General features: G+C 35.4%; 2 protein-coding genes across 4 annotated transcripts in view; both read left to right on the top strand.

The window, feature by feature from the left end:
- Nucleotides 1-18,013, top strand: part of LOC142348656 (large ribosomal subunit protein mL54-like) — a 285,508-nt gene that overhangs the window by 236,051 nt on the left and 31,444 nt on the right. The gene's annotated exons all lie outside the window — the stretch shown is intronic.
- LOC142348187 (uncharacterized) overlaps nucleotides 1-18,013 on the top strand; it is a 55,351-nt gene that overhangs the window by 29,687 nt on the left and 7,651 nt on the right. For both annotated transcript variants that reach the window (XM_075399431.1, XM_075399430.1), the window contains exons 8-10: nucleotides 7,826-8,123; nucleotides 11,282-11,443; nucleotides 13,555-13,766. In XM_075399431.1, coding sequence (XP_075255546.1) covers nucleotides 7,826-8,123; nucleotides 11,282-11,443; nucleotides 13,555-13,766 — 672 coding nt within the window. The remainder of the gene's footprint in view (nucleotides 1-7,825; nucleotides 8,124-11,281; nucleotides 11,444-13,554; nucleotides 13,767-18,013) is intronic.

Here is an 18,013-nt window from a genome sequence, read left to right as displayed (position 1 = left end):
TTCCTCGTCTCACGTTCATTTTACATTTTGCAAGCAACAAAGCTGAACCCTGAAAACACGGTTTTCATTACGAGTTTTTGCCGCTCTTCTTCCTTTGTGTGTATGGTGATATTTATTACGCTCATTAGCAGTAAGGTTTTTAATTACTCTCGAACAAAGTTTAATGCAATTATTGTAAACGCGTCTTTTTTTGCAAAATTTTCGCCTTCAGAGTGACTTTACGCCCTTGGCTTTTTTGGGTTTTGCGTCTTCTAAATTTCTTTCTCATTCACTATATTCAGCAGTTAAATTCAATTTTCGGAATTTTATAGCTGCAAGCTGAGCGTATCTCTATTGCGTGGTCCTACTGCTTTGTTCCTGCTTATTTATTTACTATATGGGTAACTGAGCGTAACTGTAAGCTGAGCGTAACTGTTTTGCGGTGATCTTGGTTTTTACAATTCAAAGAATTTGAATTTTATTCGGGCGCTGCCTTTTTTACGACTCGATGAGAATATTGGTTTTCTAGTGTTCTTTTTTTTACCGGAAGTACGATGTGTTCAGGTGCAGTTTATTCGGGCGCTGCCTTTTTTACGACTTGATGAGAAGTATTGGTTTTCTTGTGTCTTTTTTAGCGGAATTACGATGTGTTCAGGTGCAGTTTCTGCTTTCGAACTCGCTAGCAAAAAAAAAACGAGTAAAATTGCCCTGTGAACTAATTTTGCTGATTGAACAAAGTTTTATTTAATGCGTTGCATTGAATGATTGGCTTCTTGACTTTGAAAGTTTTTATCGAATTATGCATATTGTTAACCGTTTTTTTTGTCGATTTGGCTCATTTCTTTGTTTTTTTCAATTAGATTTTCAGCATTTGTTAAAAATCAAAGCTGCACTAACACCGAACGCTCCACAATTAGTACTACTATGTTTTTGAGAGTTCAGTAATGTATTCTGAGGGCAAAATGACTCAATTTCTTGTTTTTGTTGGTTATAATGAATAGCCGCCATCAACCTCTCAGCGGCTATTGTTTAGGCGCTCTCCTTTTTTTTAATTCGCTCACCTTTTGATCACGTTTTTCGTTTTACATAGGTCACGATTTTCACGCTTGATTTCTGAGTTACTTCACTCACTGTTGCAATTGAATGGATTTTAAATTCTTTCACGTATTCAATTGTGTTGTGTAGTGATTACGGTCAAAGTCAAAAGAGCAAAATCGGAAGAAACGGGATAAACATATAAAGCCCTGTCATTAGGCAATAATGCATTAGGTTAACAAAGTTCATTAAAGCGATTGCTAGCTGGCACTAGTATTATGCTTGATAGCCTTCATTTTAGAAGCGGAATTGAGAGTAATTCTAGAATTTAACAGAACATGCATAATTTTCACACCAAATAAGAACACTTTGACTTTAAGAAAGTTTCTGGCAATTTCTCTCTTTTAATTTTCTTTTTCTGTTTCAATCCCAATATGCGTCAAGCGGGGTCAACGGCGGCTATTTTCCGGCGATTTGACGGCTCTAGTTTGACTTTTTTGGAGCAATTCTGTATTTTTTTTTTACTGAACGAACTATTTTGTAACGAGCGCTTTTTTAGTTTTAAACGTGAAGTGTTTTCTCTATAATTTGTTACTCAAATTTTGCTTTCGATTTCAGCTGGAATTTCTAGGATGCGCCTTTTTTGTGCATCGGCAAAGGCTAAAGTTCTGTTTGATTGAAATCTAATTATCTTTTTTTCAAACGGCAATTTTAAAACAAATAGTTGAATTTCGAATTTTGAAACAAATAGTAGTAAAACAAATTATTTCAATGTTTTTTAGTCCTCAATTTTTCTTCTTGTTATTTTAATTTGAGAGGAAGATAGCCTAATAAATAACTGAACAATCAATGTTGGATAATGAAATCGATTTGTTTTTAGTTGCTCTCAAACAAAGTTTTTAGCAATTATATTAGTCCTGTCGGTCTTTTTTATGCGATTTTTCGCTTGACCAGTTTTTCGTCTTACGCTTTTGACTTTTCGTCCTCAAAAACGGAATAAACAGGCGCCCAGCGGTCATTAAGTGCTCTTAGAGCCTTTCAACTCTGTTTCAGCTCAAATTGTTTTGGTGACTTATACTTATGGATGTGAAGGACGATTCTTAGAGGTTGAAGACACCCTCACTGTTGACACTCCCCCCAATATTTCCCCCCTCCGCGCTGTTGTCCCCCCTCCACCCCACTGTTGCCCTTCCCTCCCCCATTAGCTCCCGGTGCACCCCCCTCCCCCTGTGGCTACGTTCGAACAACGGATCGCTAAAAACACGCAATTTTATACAAATTTTCACAATTTTTTCAAGCTTTTAGAAACTTTTTGCAAATTTTGAGTTCTTTCAGCCTCTAGGGGTTTTCTGAGAGGTTACTGCATAGTTTCTAGTGGTAGTGGATTTGTTCCAATGATTTAACATCACGAATTTTAGCTTTTTTTTACAAAACCTGCAAACTTTTTCAATTTTTCTTTATTTTTCTTTATTTACGTCAGACGCAGGGGCCAAGAGATGTTCTTAAGAGTTTGATAATAAGTTACTGAAAAAATCTTATTTGCTATGGAATAGCTTTCAATTTTTAAGTATGACATATTTTAGCAATTTTTTTTGTGAAACTTGCTTTTTTTTGGAGTTTTTTGAAAATTTTTGTTGTTTTTTAGTTTTCTCCAGCCTCAAGAGGCAGATAACCTCCGCTAGTGTTTGACTATAGGTTACTGCATTGCTTCTAGATGTAATGGAGTGTTTTTCAAGTTTTTAATATCAGCAATTTTTAAAAATTTTTGCAATTTCAATTTTTTTTATCTTTTTGATTTTTTTTCCGGCACCAGGGTTCTAGAAACCTCCTCCAATGTTTGTTGATAAGTTGTCGCATATTTTCTAGAGTTAATGGAATGGTTATCTTTTTTTACTGACTACAGCTTAAGCAATTTTTTGATAAAATTTAATTTTTTTCAAATTTCCGGAAAATTATTGTTCTAAGTTTATGGATCTTTATGAGCCAGGGAAACTTGAAATAGGGACACTGTATAGTCTCTTGATACAACAAAATGGTTTTGAAGATTTTATTATCTTGAATTTCAGCAAGATTTTGTTGAAATTTGCGATTGTTTTCAAAATTTTTGATTTTTTTTGTCATTCTGAGTTTAACTATCATTACTGGCCGAGGAAGCTTTTCAAGTCTTGCAAATGGGTTATTTTTGACATAACTCGAGAGATAAAAAATAGTTTTAACATTTTCACAGCGAAATCTGGAGGCTTTTCTTTTAATTTTTGCAATATTTTGCAAATTTTTAAAATATCATTTTTATTTGATTTCTAGCCCTAAACAAGGCTAGAAAATTAAAAATCGCAGAGTTGAATCAAGCTAAAGCCAGCCTCACTAATCCGTGGCTAGCTAGTGACGAAGCCAACCGCTCGCCGGTCGTTTGAGAGCAGTTCGCCCGAGACGTTAATCGGTTATGTTTTCTACTATGATTTGTTATTTGATTTTAATACCCCAAATTTGTAAAGAAGCCTTACTATTTTTTAAAAATGTAGATGATATCCCTGTATTTATAACAAGTTCCCGCTTTTCCCGGATTTATCCTTCTTTTTTGCGGTTTTAAAGTTTTTGGTTTTTCTTATTTTATAGGCCAATTTTAAGTTTGTAGGAAATACTATTGAGATATTCATAAAAGATCTTTACGGTAGAAGGTACTGATACTTATTTTGGGGATAGGTTTCAGTAACAGATGTAAACGTTTTAGTTTTTATCTATTTGCTTTCTTTTCTGATCGATCTGGATTTTAAAACGGACTGAATTTATTTTCTCAAAGAGGTCATAAATTGAGAGAACTAAGTGATCGGTATTTGGATAAGTGCTGTGACGTCAAAATTGAAAAATTGTTTTGTTTAAGAACCTAAAGGTTGTTTTCCTTTTAAAAATTGAGTTCACGTTTTAATGATTTATCTTGCATTATATTGTTTTACCCAATGTATCTTCTGAATCGCTGAGCAAGTCTCAGAGGAATTGTAAGCTGTCAGTTTTTCATTTTCTAGCCCTCTGAAAAGATTAAGATAGTTTTCAACGTTAAGATGTTTTGATAATACAAATCTGGCAATTTCAAGATTTTACAGAATTTTTTTGTCTGTTCTGTTTGTTATGTTTGTATGATTCCTGAAAATCAGTGCAAAATTTGTTTTTCTCAGTGGTTAATTTTATCAAATAATTACAGCCGCCCTCATCGTCTTAGCCCGCTATTATTACGCTCCTGATTGTTTATGCAATTCGAGAGTTCGTTTGTATGGGTGCTTTTTTGTTTCCACACATTTTTCCATGACTTGGTCTTTCAAAATTTGATAAACAGGCAACGCCCAGTGGTCATTAAGTTTCTCTTGCCCCACATAGCTAACTTTCATTGTCTTGAGTGCTTCAGCTCCTAGGAAGGCCTTATTCAAGCTTAAAAGAACATTTTAGGAATTTTTGAGTTCAAAATGGTGCAAATTTTCGTCATTTAAATTTTTTTCGAGTTTTTTGTTTGATCTTGGCGTTTGTCAGGCTTGATAAAGGTCTTAATTGCTTTTCATGACAATTTAGTGAGCTATATGCTTTGGTATTGCCAAGATAAACACGCAAATTGATATGTTTAATAGCCACCGTCAGCGTCTGAAACGGCTATTATTTAGGCGCTCTCCTTTTTTATTTCGCTTTACCTTTTGATCGCGTTTTTTGTTTTACATGAGTCACGATTTTCACGTTTGACTTTTGACTTACCTCACTCACTGTTTCAACTGAATGGATTTTAAATTCTTTCACGCATTGAGTTACGCAATGAAGTTAATCCGGTCAAAGTCAAAAGATCAAAATCAATGGAAACAGATAAGCATATAAAGCCCGGTCATTAAGTCATTGAGAATTAGGTTATCAAAGTTCATTAGAGTGTTTTCTAGCTGACATTGGTATTAAGCTTATTAGTTTTCAGTTTAGAAGCTGAATTAAGTATACTTTTAGAATCCAACTGAAACTACACGCCAAATTGCCGTCTATGTTTTGGTTTTGCAAAGATAAACACGCAAATTGGCAAACAGAAATTGACGCGCATTTTCGGGTTTTCAGCCTCAAGAGCCACGAATTTTTGCGATTTTTTAAAAAAAATATAGAAAATATATATTTGAAATTTTCAAATTTTCTGAAGTTTACTCTAATTTCTCGAATTATCGTCTTTATGGGTCAGACTTTTTCTGGGCATGAAATTGTGTTAGTGCATCGTTTTTTAGTGATAACGAAAAAATTCTGAAGATATTAATATATCGAATTTTGGCGACATTTCAATAAAATCTCAATTGTTTTAAAATTTTTTGAATATTTTTTTCAATTTCTGAGTTTATCGATCTTAAGGGACCAGCGAAACTTTTTTAAAGTATCAAAATTGGTTGCTAGAGCTATTGGAGAGATTAACAAAATGGTTCTGAACATTTTAATCTCGGGAAATTTAGAAACTTTTAAGTGTTGCGATTTCTTAAGTAATTGGCATCTTTTGCCATATTTCTCGAGTTTTTCTATCTTTAGCGGCTATTAAGCCCCTTTCAAGGCTGGTGCGGGATGGTTATATTTATTTGGATCAAATTTGGCCTTTTCTGTTTACTTTGTATGATTAGTTTAGTTTCTCTTAACTTGTGAGACTGTTTTGTCTTGGGCTGTCAGTGTTCAGTTGGTATCCAGGTCATGTACAGTAGATCCAGATTTTTAATTTAATTTTTTGGATTGTAATTCAGAACCTGTCCTGCTATGTTTTTTTGTTCGTCGAATTAAAATTTGTTTGGCTTCAACTCTAACGATATTTTGCATGAAATGGTTTTGACTTCTTCTAGGCTAGATTCGTTCTTCGCTTATTTTTCTGGAAGTACTTGAAAGTAACTTGAATAGATTCAGTATCGAAAACAAAATCCAACTGAAAACGGTATTATCCCATAAAACCCAATTTAAGACGCCCGCGACTTAATTTTTGTGATTATAAGTCTTAGTTACCAACCCTAATTCTTATTGGTATTGATAATAGCCCGTTGGTCCTCTAACTAGGAAACATTAGCATGTCTAACTACGAAATGAAGTGACAGAGTTTGCTATTTAAAAATATTGTACAAAAATCTATTTTCATTCCTTTTTCCGTTTTTAATAGCTGCCCTCATCTTCTCAGCCGGCTATTATAGCGCTCCTATTTTTTTTTACTTCGTCGAACTTTTTTTCGCTTTACCATTTTGCCGCTTTTTCAGCATTTTACGTGAAATCTTTTGACTTCTCTAGGCTAGTTTCTTTCTTCTCTCATTCTTCTAAAAGTGAATTTGAACATCAGTTGCTCAGCAAAGCAATTCAAAATGAACAGAGTCAGAATAAAAAACTGAAGTCAGAAATAGAAACGGGATAAACAAGCCCAATTTTAGATGCCCTCTGTTTGAACGTCGTTCCTATAAGTCTTGGTTACCATCTCTTATGCTTATTGGTTTTGATAGTAGCTCCTGTAGCCTCTCTCTAAGAAACAGAAGTATGTTCAACTACGAAATGCCATCAAAATAAATCGGACTTAAAAAATGTTTTTGTCCAAAAATTTTTTTTTTCGATATCTTCTATTCTTTCAATCCCAATCATGCTTATTGGAATCAACGGTGGCTATTTTCCGGCAATCTGCCGGGTATGTTTTCAATCCCAATCGTAATTTTATGAATCAACGGTGGCTATTTCTATTTTGCGGCAATCTGCCAGGTAGATTTTTAGTCAACTTTTGTTGAGATAAATCTCCATTTTTATTGACTTTATTACTTCACTGGACGACTAGTTTTTGGTTAGCGACTACCCGTCCTTGTGATTGTCGCTAAAGTGACTTATTTTAGTTCTTCAGAAGCCGTTTCTATTCTGTCGTTTAAATTTGACCTTTTTAATGACAAAATGTATGGAGTAGAATTACGATATTAATGCTGTTAATATAAGGGAATCAATTGACTGAAAGCATCTCCGCGTGATAGTTATTTGGACAATTCTCGGCACGTGAACTTTCTTAGTTTTTTAAATTGCTCTCAATTTGAGCACGCTTATTCAGTAAAAGCGTTTGCGATTAGTCCCTTGGAAAGATTTTTCAATAAGGTGGTATCACATTCTGCTTTTTTCAGTGTCTCGGATTTTTCTCGTGTTTTAAAAAATTGACTTTGTATAATTACTGGTACAGCTTATTAACCGGTGCTCAATTGTTTGCTGAGGCCTAAGTCACGTATAATTTCGAGTGGATTCTGGAATCTTCCGGCTTTTTTGAGTTCTTTGTCCGTTACTTGTGACGGGACATCACTTCTAATTTTGGGTTTTTCAACCCATCGTTTACTCTGTTTTCCAGTAATGTAATTATCACGAATAAATTTATGAGAAAATGTGTTCAGTTGAAAATTGCAGTTTGAATGTATAAATATATTCCATGTTTTTGGTAAAGTAGTGTATTTGGATGCTCGATTGAAAACAGTTGGTTACTTGAATTGAGTCGTAGAGCAGAAAATGGAACATTTTTTTATCGTAGCGACTGTACAGTATAAAAATCTTGTTCAAAGCAACACTAGATTATTAGAAGTAATTAGACATTTCAAGAAACTTCAAGATATATTAGAATAGAGAAAAGATATGGTATTTCTGTTTTTTTTTTCCTGGTAATTTAGACAAGTCTACCAAGAAATCGCAGCTCTTTTGTTGTAGTATGCTAGTGATTTGTATTCCGTAGCCTTGGCCTTTAAATATTTGCGTCGTAATCAATTTTTGGCCTCATTCGCTTTTTGCAGCAGCCTTTCAAAAGTGAATGGTTAATGCTTAGGAAGCAGCGCGACTAGCTTGTCTCCTTCATAACTGGTCACCAATTTGCCTCTTCGACTATCTCATTGTGAAGTCGTACGAGTTTTCATCACAAAGATCCTCATCAACTGCTGCCAGATACCCACCATCCACATCAACGTGTCTTTTCGGCGAGCCCATGGTCACAAAAACCTTGCAACTAAGAGGCTCTGATCGAAGAGTTCCTAATTCAGATGATGTGCTTGCACCCCCATCTGTGGTGCATAAAGAGATGAGATTCAACCAGCTGACAGCCAGTGGACTTAAATTCTGCAATTTAAGTAATGAGAGCTTGTTCTCGTATTCGTGCCCAATATTGGAATCTATTCTGCCCCCCCCCCACAGCTTATTGGGCTCATCTCTTTTACGCCCCCAAGCGCACGTGCTATTTTTTACATAATAACGTGCTGTATAACAACATATACTTTGTAACTGGGGGCGTAAAAACACTGGGGGGGGGCAAAACAGAATGGATCCCACTATTGTTACAAGTAAACACAGAGGCTTCGAAAATGCGCGGGCAATTGTTTAAAGTGGCCTAAAACAGTTATTGTACTGAGAATTTACACTTAATGTAAAGAATTGAGGTTCTCAAAATACGGCTGATATTTAATTTCTTTTTAAATCTTTTGAATTGCTCTCAAACGAAGTTTGAAGCGATTATATGCAAAATTTTGCTTGACCGTTCTGACTTTTCGAATGTCTTTTGCGCCCATGACTTTTTCGTTTTGCGTGATCTAAATTTTTCTCTCATTTACAAGTGTCAGCAGATGAACTCAAGTGGCGGCAGTTCACTACTAAAAGTCAAATGAAAAGTGCCCGACTGAACCAGGCTGCAAGAGATTCGAGCTCCCAGAATTATTCCGACAAATGTCGATTATGTTTCTTATTAATAGCCGCCCTCATCTTCTCAGCCGGCTATTATAGCGCTCCTAATTTTTTTACAATTCAATTTGAATTGTATTGGGGCGCTGTCTTTTAAGATCTGTTCACACATTTTCATGATTTTTGAAGTCAAATTGGAGTAGTGATTTTGGTCACGCCGAAACAGGAAGTGGAGCGAAAAAGCGAGTGTTTTGTTGCGTGAAATTTTTTCGATCAAATTTTAAAGTAGATTGCGAAAACGGTGTTTGAACAAAAATTCGCTTTCTCGCTAGTGGTTTTTTGTTCACATGCGGCAATTTCACTTTGATTTTTACTGTTTTTTTTTTTCATTTTGGATCGGATTTTTTTCCTAAAAGGTTTTTCCAATCCATTCATAGTCCGTTCTATGTCTAGTTTTCTGTTTAGTCAATGAAAATTTTTTGGATTGTACGTCAGGACATGTCCTGCTATGTTTTTTTTCTTCGTCGAACAAAATAATGTTTCGCTTTTACCTCATTTTGCCGCTTTTTCAACATTTTGCGTAAAATCTTTTTGACTTCTCTAGGCTAGTTTCTCTCTTCTCTCATTCTGCTAAAAGTGATTTTGAACATCATTTGCTCAGCAAAGCAAATCAAAATGAACAGAGTCAGAATAAAAAAACTGAAGTCAGAAATAGAAACGGGATAAACCCATAAAGCCCAATTTTAGATGCCCGCTATCTGAACGTCGTTCCTATAAGTCTTAGTTACCATCTCTTATGCTTATTGGTATTGATAGTAGCCCCCTGTAGCCTCTCTCTAAGAAACAGAAGTATGTTCAACTACGAAATGCCATCAAAATAAATCGGACTTAAAAAATGTTTTTGTACAAATTTTTTTTTTTCGATATCTATTCTTTCAATCCCAATCATGCTTATTGGAATCAACGGCGGCTATTTTCCGGCATTCTGCCGGTCATGTTTGTATTTGATGCTTGTGTGCCAGATTTTGTTTTCTCCATCTTTTTTTGGTACTTTTCTGGGGGTGGGGTGCGTGCTTGGCTCTTTTTTTATAGGGTTTGTGATTTTTCAATTTTTGTGATTTTTGAATGTATTTTAATTTTTTTTTGCCAATTTCTTCTGATGTTAGGCATCACGTTGTAGTTTATCTGGTTCATTTTTTAGTTGGCTTTTCTATAGGTTTTGCTATTATGAGGTGAGACTTGAAGGATAGACATGACACTCTTCCTTGAAATAAGTTTAAGTGAGTTCTATATTCAGATTTCTTTCTTTGCGTTTTTAATTGTTAAATATTTCTCTGTCTTTTTTCGAATGATTGACTAATCTAACAAATATTTTTAATTGCTCTCGTAGAGAAGCAATTATTAAAAACGTGTGCGTCTTTTTAATGCAAAATTTTCGCTTGACCGTTTTGGCTTTTCGAGTGACTTTTACGCCTTTGACTTTTTGCGTGATCTAAAATTCTCTCTCAATCGCAATTTCAAGGGGCTGAACTCAATTGGCGGCAATTTAACACTAAGAGTCAACAGAAAAGTCCGCTGAAACTGGTGCCATTTTTCACTTTAAATCTTAATAGTGGTATATTTTAACCTCTGATGTGGTTATTTGAAGCCCACTATTGAACTTCTTAGTCCAAATTTGGCTCCCCGACTGAAGCAGGCTGCACTTGATTAGAGCTCCCATCAGTCGTTCGAGAGCAATATTCCGACGTTTAGTCGGTTATGTTTTATTACTGAAGCCTTTTGCCATAAAATAATAGTGAATATTTGGTTTTCGCCGCTTTGTCATTAATATTTTTGTTGCCTTAGCACTTAGTATGAGTAATGACAGGTCTCATTGGTTGCAGCAATGAACGTGATGAATGGTTAAAGTCGTTGGCTATTGGTTTTGATCACTGAAAGTTTTTGTTCTCAAGAATTTTTACAATCGGTTGATAATTCTTTTTTCGTTTCAGAGTGCAGGGTCATTTTTTAAACGAAAAACGGATGCGATTAGGGATATCATTACAAAGCATCAGCTTACCTTTTATGAACTTTTTGCTAATAATATTTTCCAATTCTCATGAACTCAGAAAACCTGAGTCGGCTTATAAAATTAGATTCACTCAGCAACCATCGTGACACAGGAATAGTTCACAAACGTTCACCAGTACCCAATTCAAAAAACCTTGAAAATTCGCTGCGGATCGAAGTTATCATGGCATACAATTTCGTCCAAAAACAATTTAATACAGGAAGACGTAAAATTGACTCCAGGTCAGCTCAGAACTTTATAAGATCCGTTAGTAACCTTTTCATTCAGGATATTGATTTACTTCCTGTAATTCATTTGCTTTTCCTAAATACCTTACCGGGCTCTTGTTAAATGAGGCAGTAGTCTCTTCAATTGTCCGTCCAGATGTAACTTATATCTTTAAATAAATTTTGTTTTATTTAATTAATGTTATGTCGCTGGTAAACAAGTTTAATTATATTTGAAAGCTATCTTCAAATTCTAGAATTCTCTAAGCTCAGGATAGCGGTTAACAAAGCCAACCCAACCCTCGCCATTCGTCCGACAGCATGTTTGTGTTTACAGTCTCGGAGGTGGAATCTGCGGAACTGGACAACAGCAGCCGGAGTTCCTCTCCTCTCCTGCAAGAGATCAGTGCTCTGAGTGTGATTGCCGAGAGGCTTGACAGATTGAGTCTGAATGTGGCAGAGGTGTCACTCTGCCGAGTCCTGATTATGCTTTCAACCTGTAAGTTGAACCATTCGCTTTATAGCTGTAATCTTAGCGTAACTCTATTGCGATGCTCTTGGTTTTCTAACACTTTTTAATGGCGATAGCTGGGGGCTATTATTGGCCTTCTCTTGGTTTTTTTTACAATTCAAAGAATTTGAATTGTATTGGGGCGCTGTCTTTTTTGTTTTTTTAAGATCTGTTCACACATTTTCATGATTTTTGAAGTCAAATTGGAGTAGTGATTTTGGTCACGCCGACACAGGAAGTGGAGCGAAAAAGCAAGTGGTTTTGCGGCGTGAATTTTTTTCGCTCTAAAATTTAAAGTAGAGTGAGAAAACGGTGTTTGAACAAAAATTCGCTTTCTCACTAGTGGTTTTTTGTTCACATGTGGCAATTTCACTTTGATTTTGATTAATTGCTCTCAAACGAAGTTTGTAGCAATTATATTAGTCCTGTCGGTCTTTTTTTATGCGATTTTTCGCTTGACCAATTTTTCGTCTGACGCTTTTGACTTTTCGTCCTCAAAAACGGGATAAACAGGTAGCGCCCAGCGGGCATTATGTGCTCTTAGAGCCTTTCAGGTCTGTTTCAGCTCAAACTGTCTTGGAGACTTATACTTATACTTATGGTGTGGGGGGCATTTCTTAGAGGTTGACACCCCCCCCCCCCCTTTGTTGACCCCCCACCCGCACTATTGGCTCCACCCCCCCCCCACCGCGCTTTGCCCCCCCCCCCCCACCCAGTGCTGCCCCCATCAGCCCCCGGTGCACCCCCCCCCCCCGTGGCTTGCTCCTGACCAAGCCAACCGCTCGCCGGTCGTTTGAGAGCAATTCGCCCGACGTTATTCGGTTAATTGCTCTTGAACGCAGTTCATAGCAATTATTGTAAAAGTGTGTGTCTTTTTTTATGCAAAATTTTCGCTTGACGGTTTTGACTTTTCGAGTGACTTTTACGCCCTTGACTTTTTTTCATTTCGCGTGATCTAAAATTCTCTCTCAATCACAATTTCAAGCAGCTGAACTCAATTGGCGGCAATTTAATACTAAAATTCAAATAAAAAGTGCGCCGAAACTGGTGTCATTTTTTTACTTTAAATCTTAATAGTGGTATATGTTAACCTCTAATATGGTTATTTGAAGCCCACTATAGAACTTCTTAGTCCCATGTAGGCTACCCCCCCCCCCGACTGAAGCAGGCTGCAATTGATTAGAGCTCCCACTAGTCGTTCAAGAGCAATTCTTCCGACGTTTAGTCGGTTATGTTTGTTTGTTTATGTGATTTTTTGGTTCGGATTTTTTTCTAAATGGTTTTCCCAATCCATTCATAGTCCGTTCTAGGTCTTGTTTTCTGTTTAGTCAATGAAAATTCTTTGAATTGTACGTCAGGACTTGTCCTGCTATGTTTTTTTTATTTCGTCGTCACGATTTTTGTTACAACCATATGACGTCACAGCCACTTTTTGTTCATTCGTTCTTGCAATTTCAACTGAATTGCATGTGTGACGTCATTTTTCGCTCTTAGTGGAGCGAGTTTTTTTGTTCATGCGCGTGATTAAATTTTTGGTCACACTTGACTTACCTCACTCTCAAAAATGACTTCCTCACTTTGAAATTGACTTTTATTTACTTTAATTCTAAGAGATAAGGTCAAATGGGCGTGTGTCACTCTAAATGAAGGTTATTTGTGAGCAGCTAATAGAGGCAGGAAAAACTTTTACAGATTTTTAATCAAAATATAACGATCAGCCCTCAATGAAAAGACGAATTTTTTTGGTCTGTATTTTTTTACAGTTTTTTTTTAGACTTCCGATCTACGAATCTATTGCGGCTATTTTCTGCAATCTGCCTGCTGTTTCGTTTTTTTACAATTCCTTAGCGATCGATGTGTAATAACGTATGAACTTTCATTTTAAGTTTCTGAAGTTTGTACATACTTTAACGCGATTTTGGCACATCTTCGAAAATGTTCTAATTGTTTTTTCAGTTTTGTTTTTTATCAAAAAATGTTTTGATGATTGTCGAGAATCCTCGACTGGATTATAACCTTCTCTGGCTATGCTTTTAAAATCCAAGGATATGTCATTGTATTGGTGCTCACGAAATTGTATTGGTGTGTGACAATTTTAGGCATGAACACCGACGCGTCGGAGAACCCGAGTGATCTGAGCAAAATCAGTGATTGTCAGCTGATGGCGATGAACGAGCTAGAGCAATACTGTGAACAACGGATAAAATCACTATCTTTGCCAAATTCGCATTCACAAGAGAGTGCGACCAGAAATGAAAACTTAGCCGTGGATGGTGCTACAAGAACTGCTATTGCGAACCCTTTTGACCAGGTGATTTTGTCCTTTATAGGAGTTAGTTCACGTTTTGCCCTTTCATGGGTCGCGAAACTCCTATTGGCGTCGTGATGGCGTTTTTTTGTGTCCGTCAAAAAGTTTATCAGTTTCTTATTTCTGAAGTTCTGGTCGATAGGGGCAGTCGGGTGACCATTTTCTTCTAAACAGGACCGTAATTTTTTCAAAGGTTTTATTTAGAAAGAAAATAAGTGGTGTCTCGTCTCTCTACTCGTTCAGTCCAAAAAAAGCGTAAAAGCCATCTATCAAATTTCAATTAAAGTTTCAATGATGTTTAGTTGCCGCCGTCGGCCTCTCAACGGCTATTATTTAGGCGCGCTCCTTTTTTTACGACTCGAAGAGGAGTATGGTTTTCAGAAGGTTTTTTTTACCGGAAGTACTATTTGTTCAGGCGGCAATTTGACCTAATAGTGAAAGTTAGTAAAATTGCCATGTGAACTAAATTTTTCTGAGCGAGAGAAGTTTTTTGTTCATGCGTTGCGTTCAGTGAATAACTTTTTGACTTTGAAAGCAGTCTTTGAGAGATTGGGGCATATAGATGACAGTTTTTAGCCATGTTTTCGTCCAATTGGCCCAATTTTTTTTATTATAATTTTGTTTTTTAGAAGTAAATGTTGACAGATGCGGCCTGAATATGCAACCATCTGAAATTGATAACACAATGTTTCTGAGCGCTTAATAATGCGTTTCAAGTGCAAAATTGGCCCATATTTCTCATTTTGTCACTTTTTTGGCTTTCTTTAATTTTTTCAATTTGGCTCGTAATTGAGCTGTTTTTATTTTTTACTGAGACTAGCTATATAATGTTCTTCAGCCTTGATTGCTTAATTACACAAAATCCATGTTTTTACTTCCAGCTTTCATTTTGACTTTTAGAGTTTGCAACTTCAATTTAGGTTTTGAATTTTTCAGAAATTGCGATTTAGTTTCTATTTTCCACAATGTATGTATTCTCCACATTCTAGCATGTTTCTTTCTAACATTTTTTTTGAGACTTATAGTTTTAATTCGCCCTGCTTTTGTTAAATTGATATCGATTTGAAATGATAATTTTTGTCTTTTTCCTTCAACTTGTTTTTTTGTTTGCAATTGATTTTATTTGTTATAATTTGGCACTGAGGTTGAGCTAGCTTAAATTTTTTTACTAATTTTAAAGGACACTCTTTTCTGTAAAAGTTCTTAGGGCTTGGTTCTCGTAACATACGAACGTTTGTGTTTGAATATTGTTCTGTCTCTCTAGTCTTTTTCATTATTATCGTTTTGACTTTTTTGGTCATTGTTTCGCTTTATTGCGTCTATTGTGATTAAAAGCGACAACAAATGTTTATAGTTGAAGCGACAAAGTTTAATTAGTTACCAATTAATTGCTGTTGGCCAATTGGCCCAATTTTTTTCTTATAACTTTGTTTTTTAGAAGTAAATGTTGACAGATGCGGCCTGAATATGCAACCATCTGAAATTGATAACACAATGTTTCTGAGCGCTTAATAATGCGTTTCAAGTGCAAAATTGGCCCATATTTCTCATTTTGTCACCTTTTTGGCTTTCTTTCTTTATTTTCTTCATTTTTGGCGCTAATTGAGCTGTTTTTTTTTACTGAGACTAGCTATATAATGTTCTTCAGCCTTGATTGCTTAATTACACAAAATCCATGTTTTTACTTCCAGCTTTCATTTTGACTTTTAGAGTTTGCAACTTCAATTTAGGTTTTGAATTTTTCAGAAATTGCGATTTAGTTTCTATTTTCCACAATGTATGTATTCTCCACATTCTAGCGTGTTTCTTTCTAACATTTTTTTGAGACTTATAGTTTTAATTCGCCCTGCTTTTGTTAAATTGATATCGATTTGAAATGATAATTTTTGTCTTTTTCCTTCAACTTGTTTTTTTTGTTTGCAATTGATTTTATTTGTTATAATTTGGCACTGAGGTTGAGCTAGCTATATTTTTTACTAATTTTAAAGGACACTCTTTTCTGTAAAATTTCTTAGGGCTTGGTTCTCGTAACATACGAACGTTTGTGCTTGAATATTGTTCTGTCTCTCTAGTCTTTTTCATTATTATCGTTTTGACTTTTTTGGTCATTGTTTCGTTTCATTGCGTCTATTGTGATTAAAAGCGACAACAAATGTTTATAGTTGAAGCGACAAAGTTCAATTAGTTACCAATTAATTGCTGTTTTTATAGTAAAATTTTGTTGCGATCGAGAGAACTTACGGAAATGGTTTTTTTTGTTAAAATTTTGTCCATTTCTTGAAATATTCAAATTTTACTTCCACTATAGAGTTTTGGGAGCCTGGCAGGTTTTCATTTTTGCTGCTCCCCTACTTTGTTTTTCAATCGGTTTTCAATTGCGTACAACACATTTGCCTTGTTTTTTAGACAGGTATAATTTAATTTTTTAGTTCCATAATCTTCATTTTTTTGGCTGATTGTTTTTTTTTATTTTAGTATTCACTTTATTATTAAGCAGTTGAATTAAAGGGTAATTCGTTCACAAAGACGATTCTTCGAAACGTTTCCGGAGTTCTTTCGGCTTTGTTTTTTAATTGCTTTACGTTTTGATCACGTTTTTTGTTTTACGTAAGTCACGATTTTCACGTTTGACTTCTGACTTACCTCACTCACTGTTTCAACTGAATGGATTTTATATTCTGTCAAGCATTTAATTACGCAATGTTTTGATAACTGTCAAAGTCAAAAGAGACGGGATAAACCGATAAAGCCTGGGCATTAGGTCATTGATAATTAGGTTATCAAAGTTCGTTAGAGTGTTTGCTAGCTGACATTGGTATTAAGCTTATGAGCTTTCAGTTTAGAAGCTGAGTTTAATGTAGTTTTAGAATCCAACTGAATCTGCACGCCAAATTAGAACACTCTTTAAGACTTTTTTAAAAATTCTCTCAATTTATCTTCTTTTTTAATAGCTGCTCAGCTTCTCAGCCGGCTATTATAGCGCTCCTTTTTTTACAATTCAAAAAATTTGAATTGTATTGGGCGCTGTCTTTTTTAAAGATCTGTTTACACATTTACATGATTTTTGAAGTCAAATTGGAGTAGTGATTTTAGTCACGCCGAAACAGGAAGTGGAGCGAAAAAGCGAGTGTTTTGTTGCGTGAAATTTTTTCGATCAAATTTTAAAGTAGATTGCAAAAACGGTGTTTGAACAAAAATTCGCTTTCTCGCTAGTGGTTTTTTTGTGCATATGCGGCAATTGCACTTTGATTTTTACTGTTTTTTCGATTTTTTGGATCAGAATTTTTTCTAAATGGTTTTCCCAATTCATTCATAGTCCGTTCTAGGTCTGGTTTTCTGTTTAGTCAATAAAAAATCTTTGAATTGTACGTCAGGACTTGTCCTGCTATGTTTTTTTACTTCGTCGAATAAAAATTTTTCGCTTTACCTCATTTCGCCGCCTTTTCGAAATTTTCGTGAAATCTTTTTTGACGTCTCGTGGCTAGTTTTTACTCTTCTCTCATTCTGCTAAAAGTGTTTTTTGGACAGCAGTTGCTCAGCAAAGCAATTCAAAATGATTTTCATTGGTATTGGCCTAGCCCCTGTGTGGTCTCATTACGAAACAGGAGCATGTTCAGCTCCAAAATGACATCAAAATAGTTCGCACGGTAAAATTGTTGGCACAAAAATAATTTTTTTCACTAGTTTTCTCTTTTTTCAATCCCAATCTTGGTTATGGGAATCAACGGCGGCTATTTTCCGGCAATCTGCCGGGTATGTTTTTTGTTTCAATCCAGATGTGCATCAAGCGCGTCAACAGCGGCTATTTTCCGGCAATCTGCCGGCTATATTTTTTCTATAAACTCAAGAATAGTTTATTGTAATGAAATCTGTACTCTCACCCCCGAAAAATGTCCTTAATTTCAAAAAACCATCTTTTTTGTGCTTATTTGCTCAAAACAACTCAAATCTGGCCAAATTTCATACATAAAAACCTAGAAATGGTGCTCAGAAAATCTAGAAATGGTACTCAGTTCAACTTGAGTTCTTACCAGCTGCTCTAAGCTAGCCGAAAATAGACTCCAGCCAAACCAGGCTACCTTAGCTCCAAGAGCTCTCCTGCCGTTTGAGAAATTATAATAGTAATAGTTGTCATTGAATTTATCTTTTACAATTATATACTTACATTGGTAAAAACTAACCTGAAGATCATTAACGTAGATTCAAAAAGGAGTGCTACAATGACATACCCTTAAAGTACACCAAACGTA

Source organism: Convolutriloba macropyga, chromosome 10 (genome assembly GCF_964194025.1).
Source record: "Convolutriloba macropyga chromosome 10, txConMacr16.3, whole genome shotgun sequence".
In the NCBI taxonomy this organism is placed as follows: Eukaryota; Metazoa; Xenacoelomorpha; order Acoela; family Convolutidae; genus Convolutriloba; species Convolutriloba macropyga.
The sequence above is the reverse complement of the archived record's forward strand: the minus strand, read 5'-3'. Positions and strand labels throughout refer to the sequence as shown.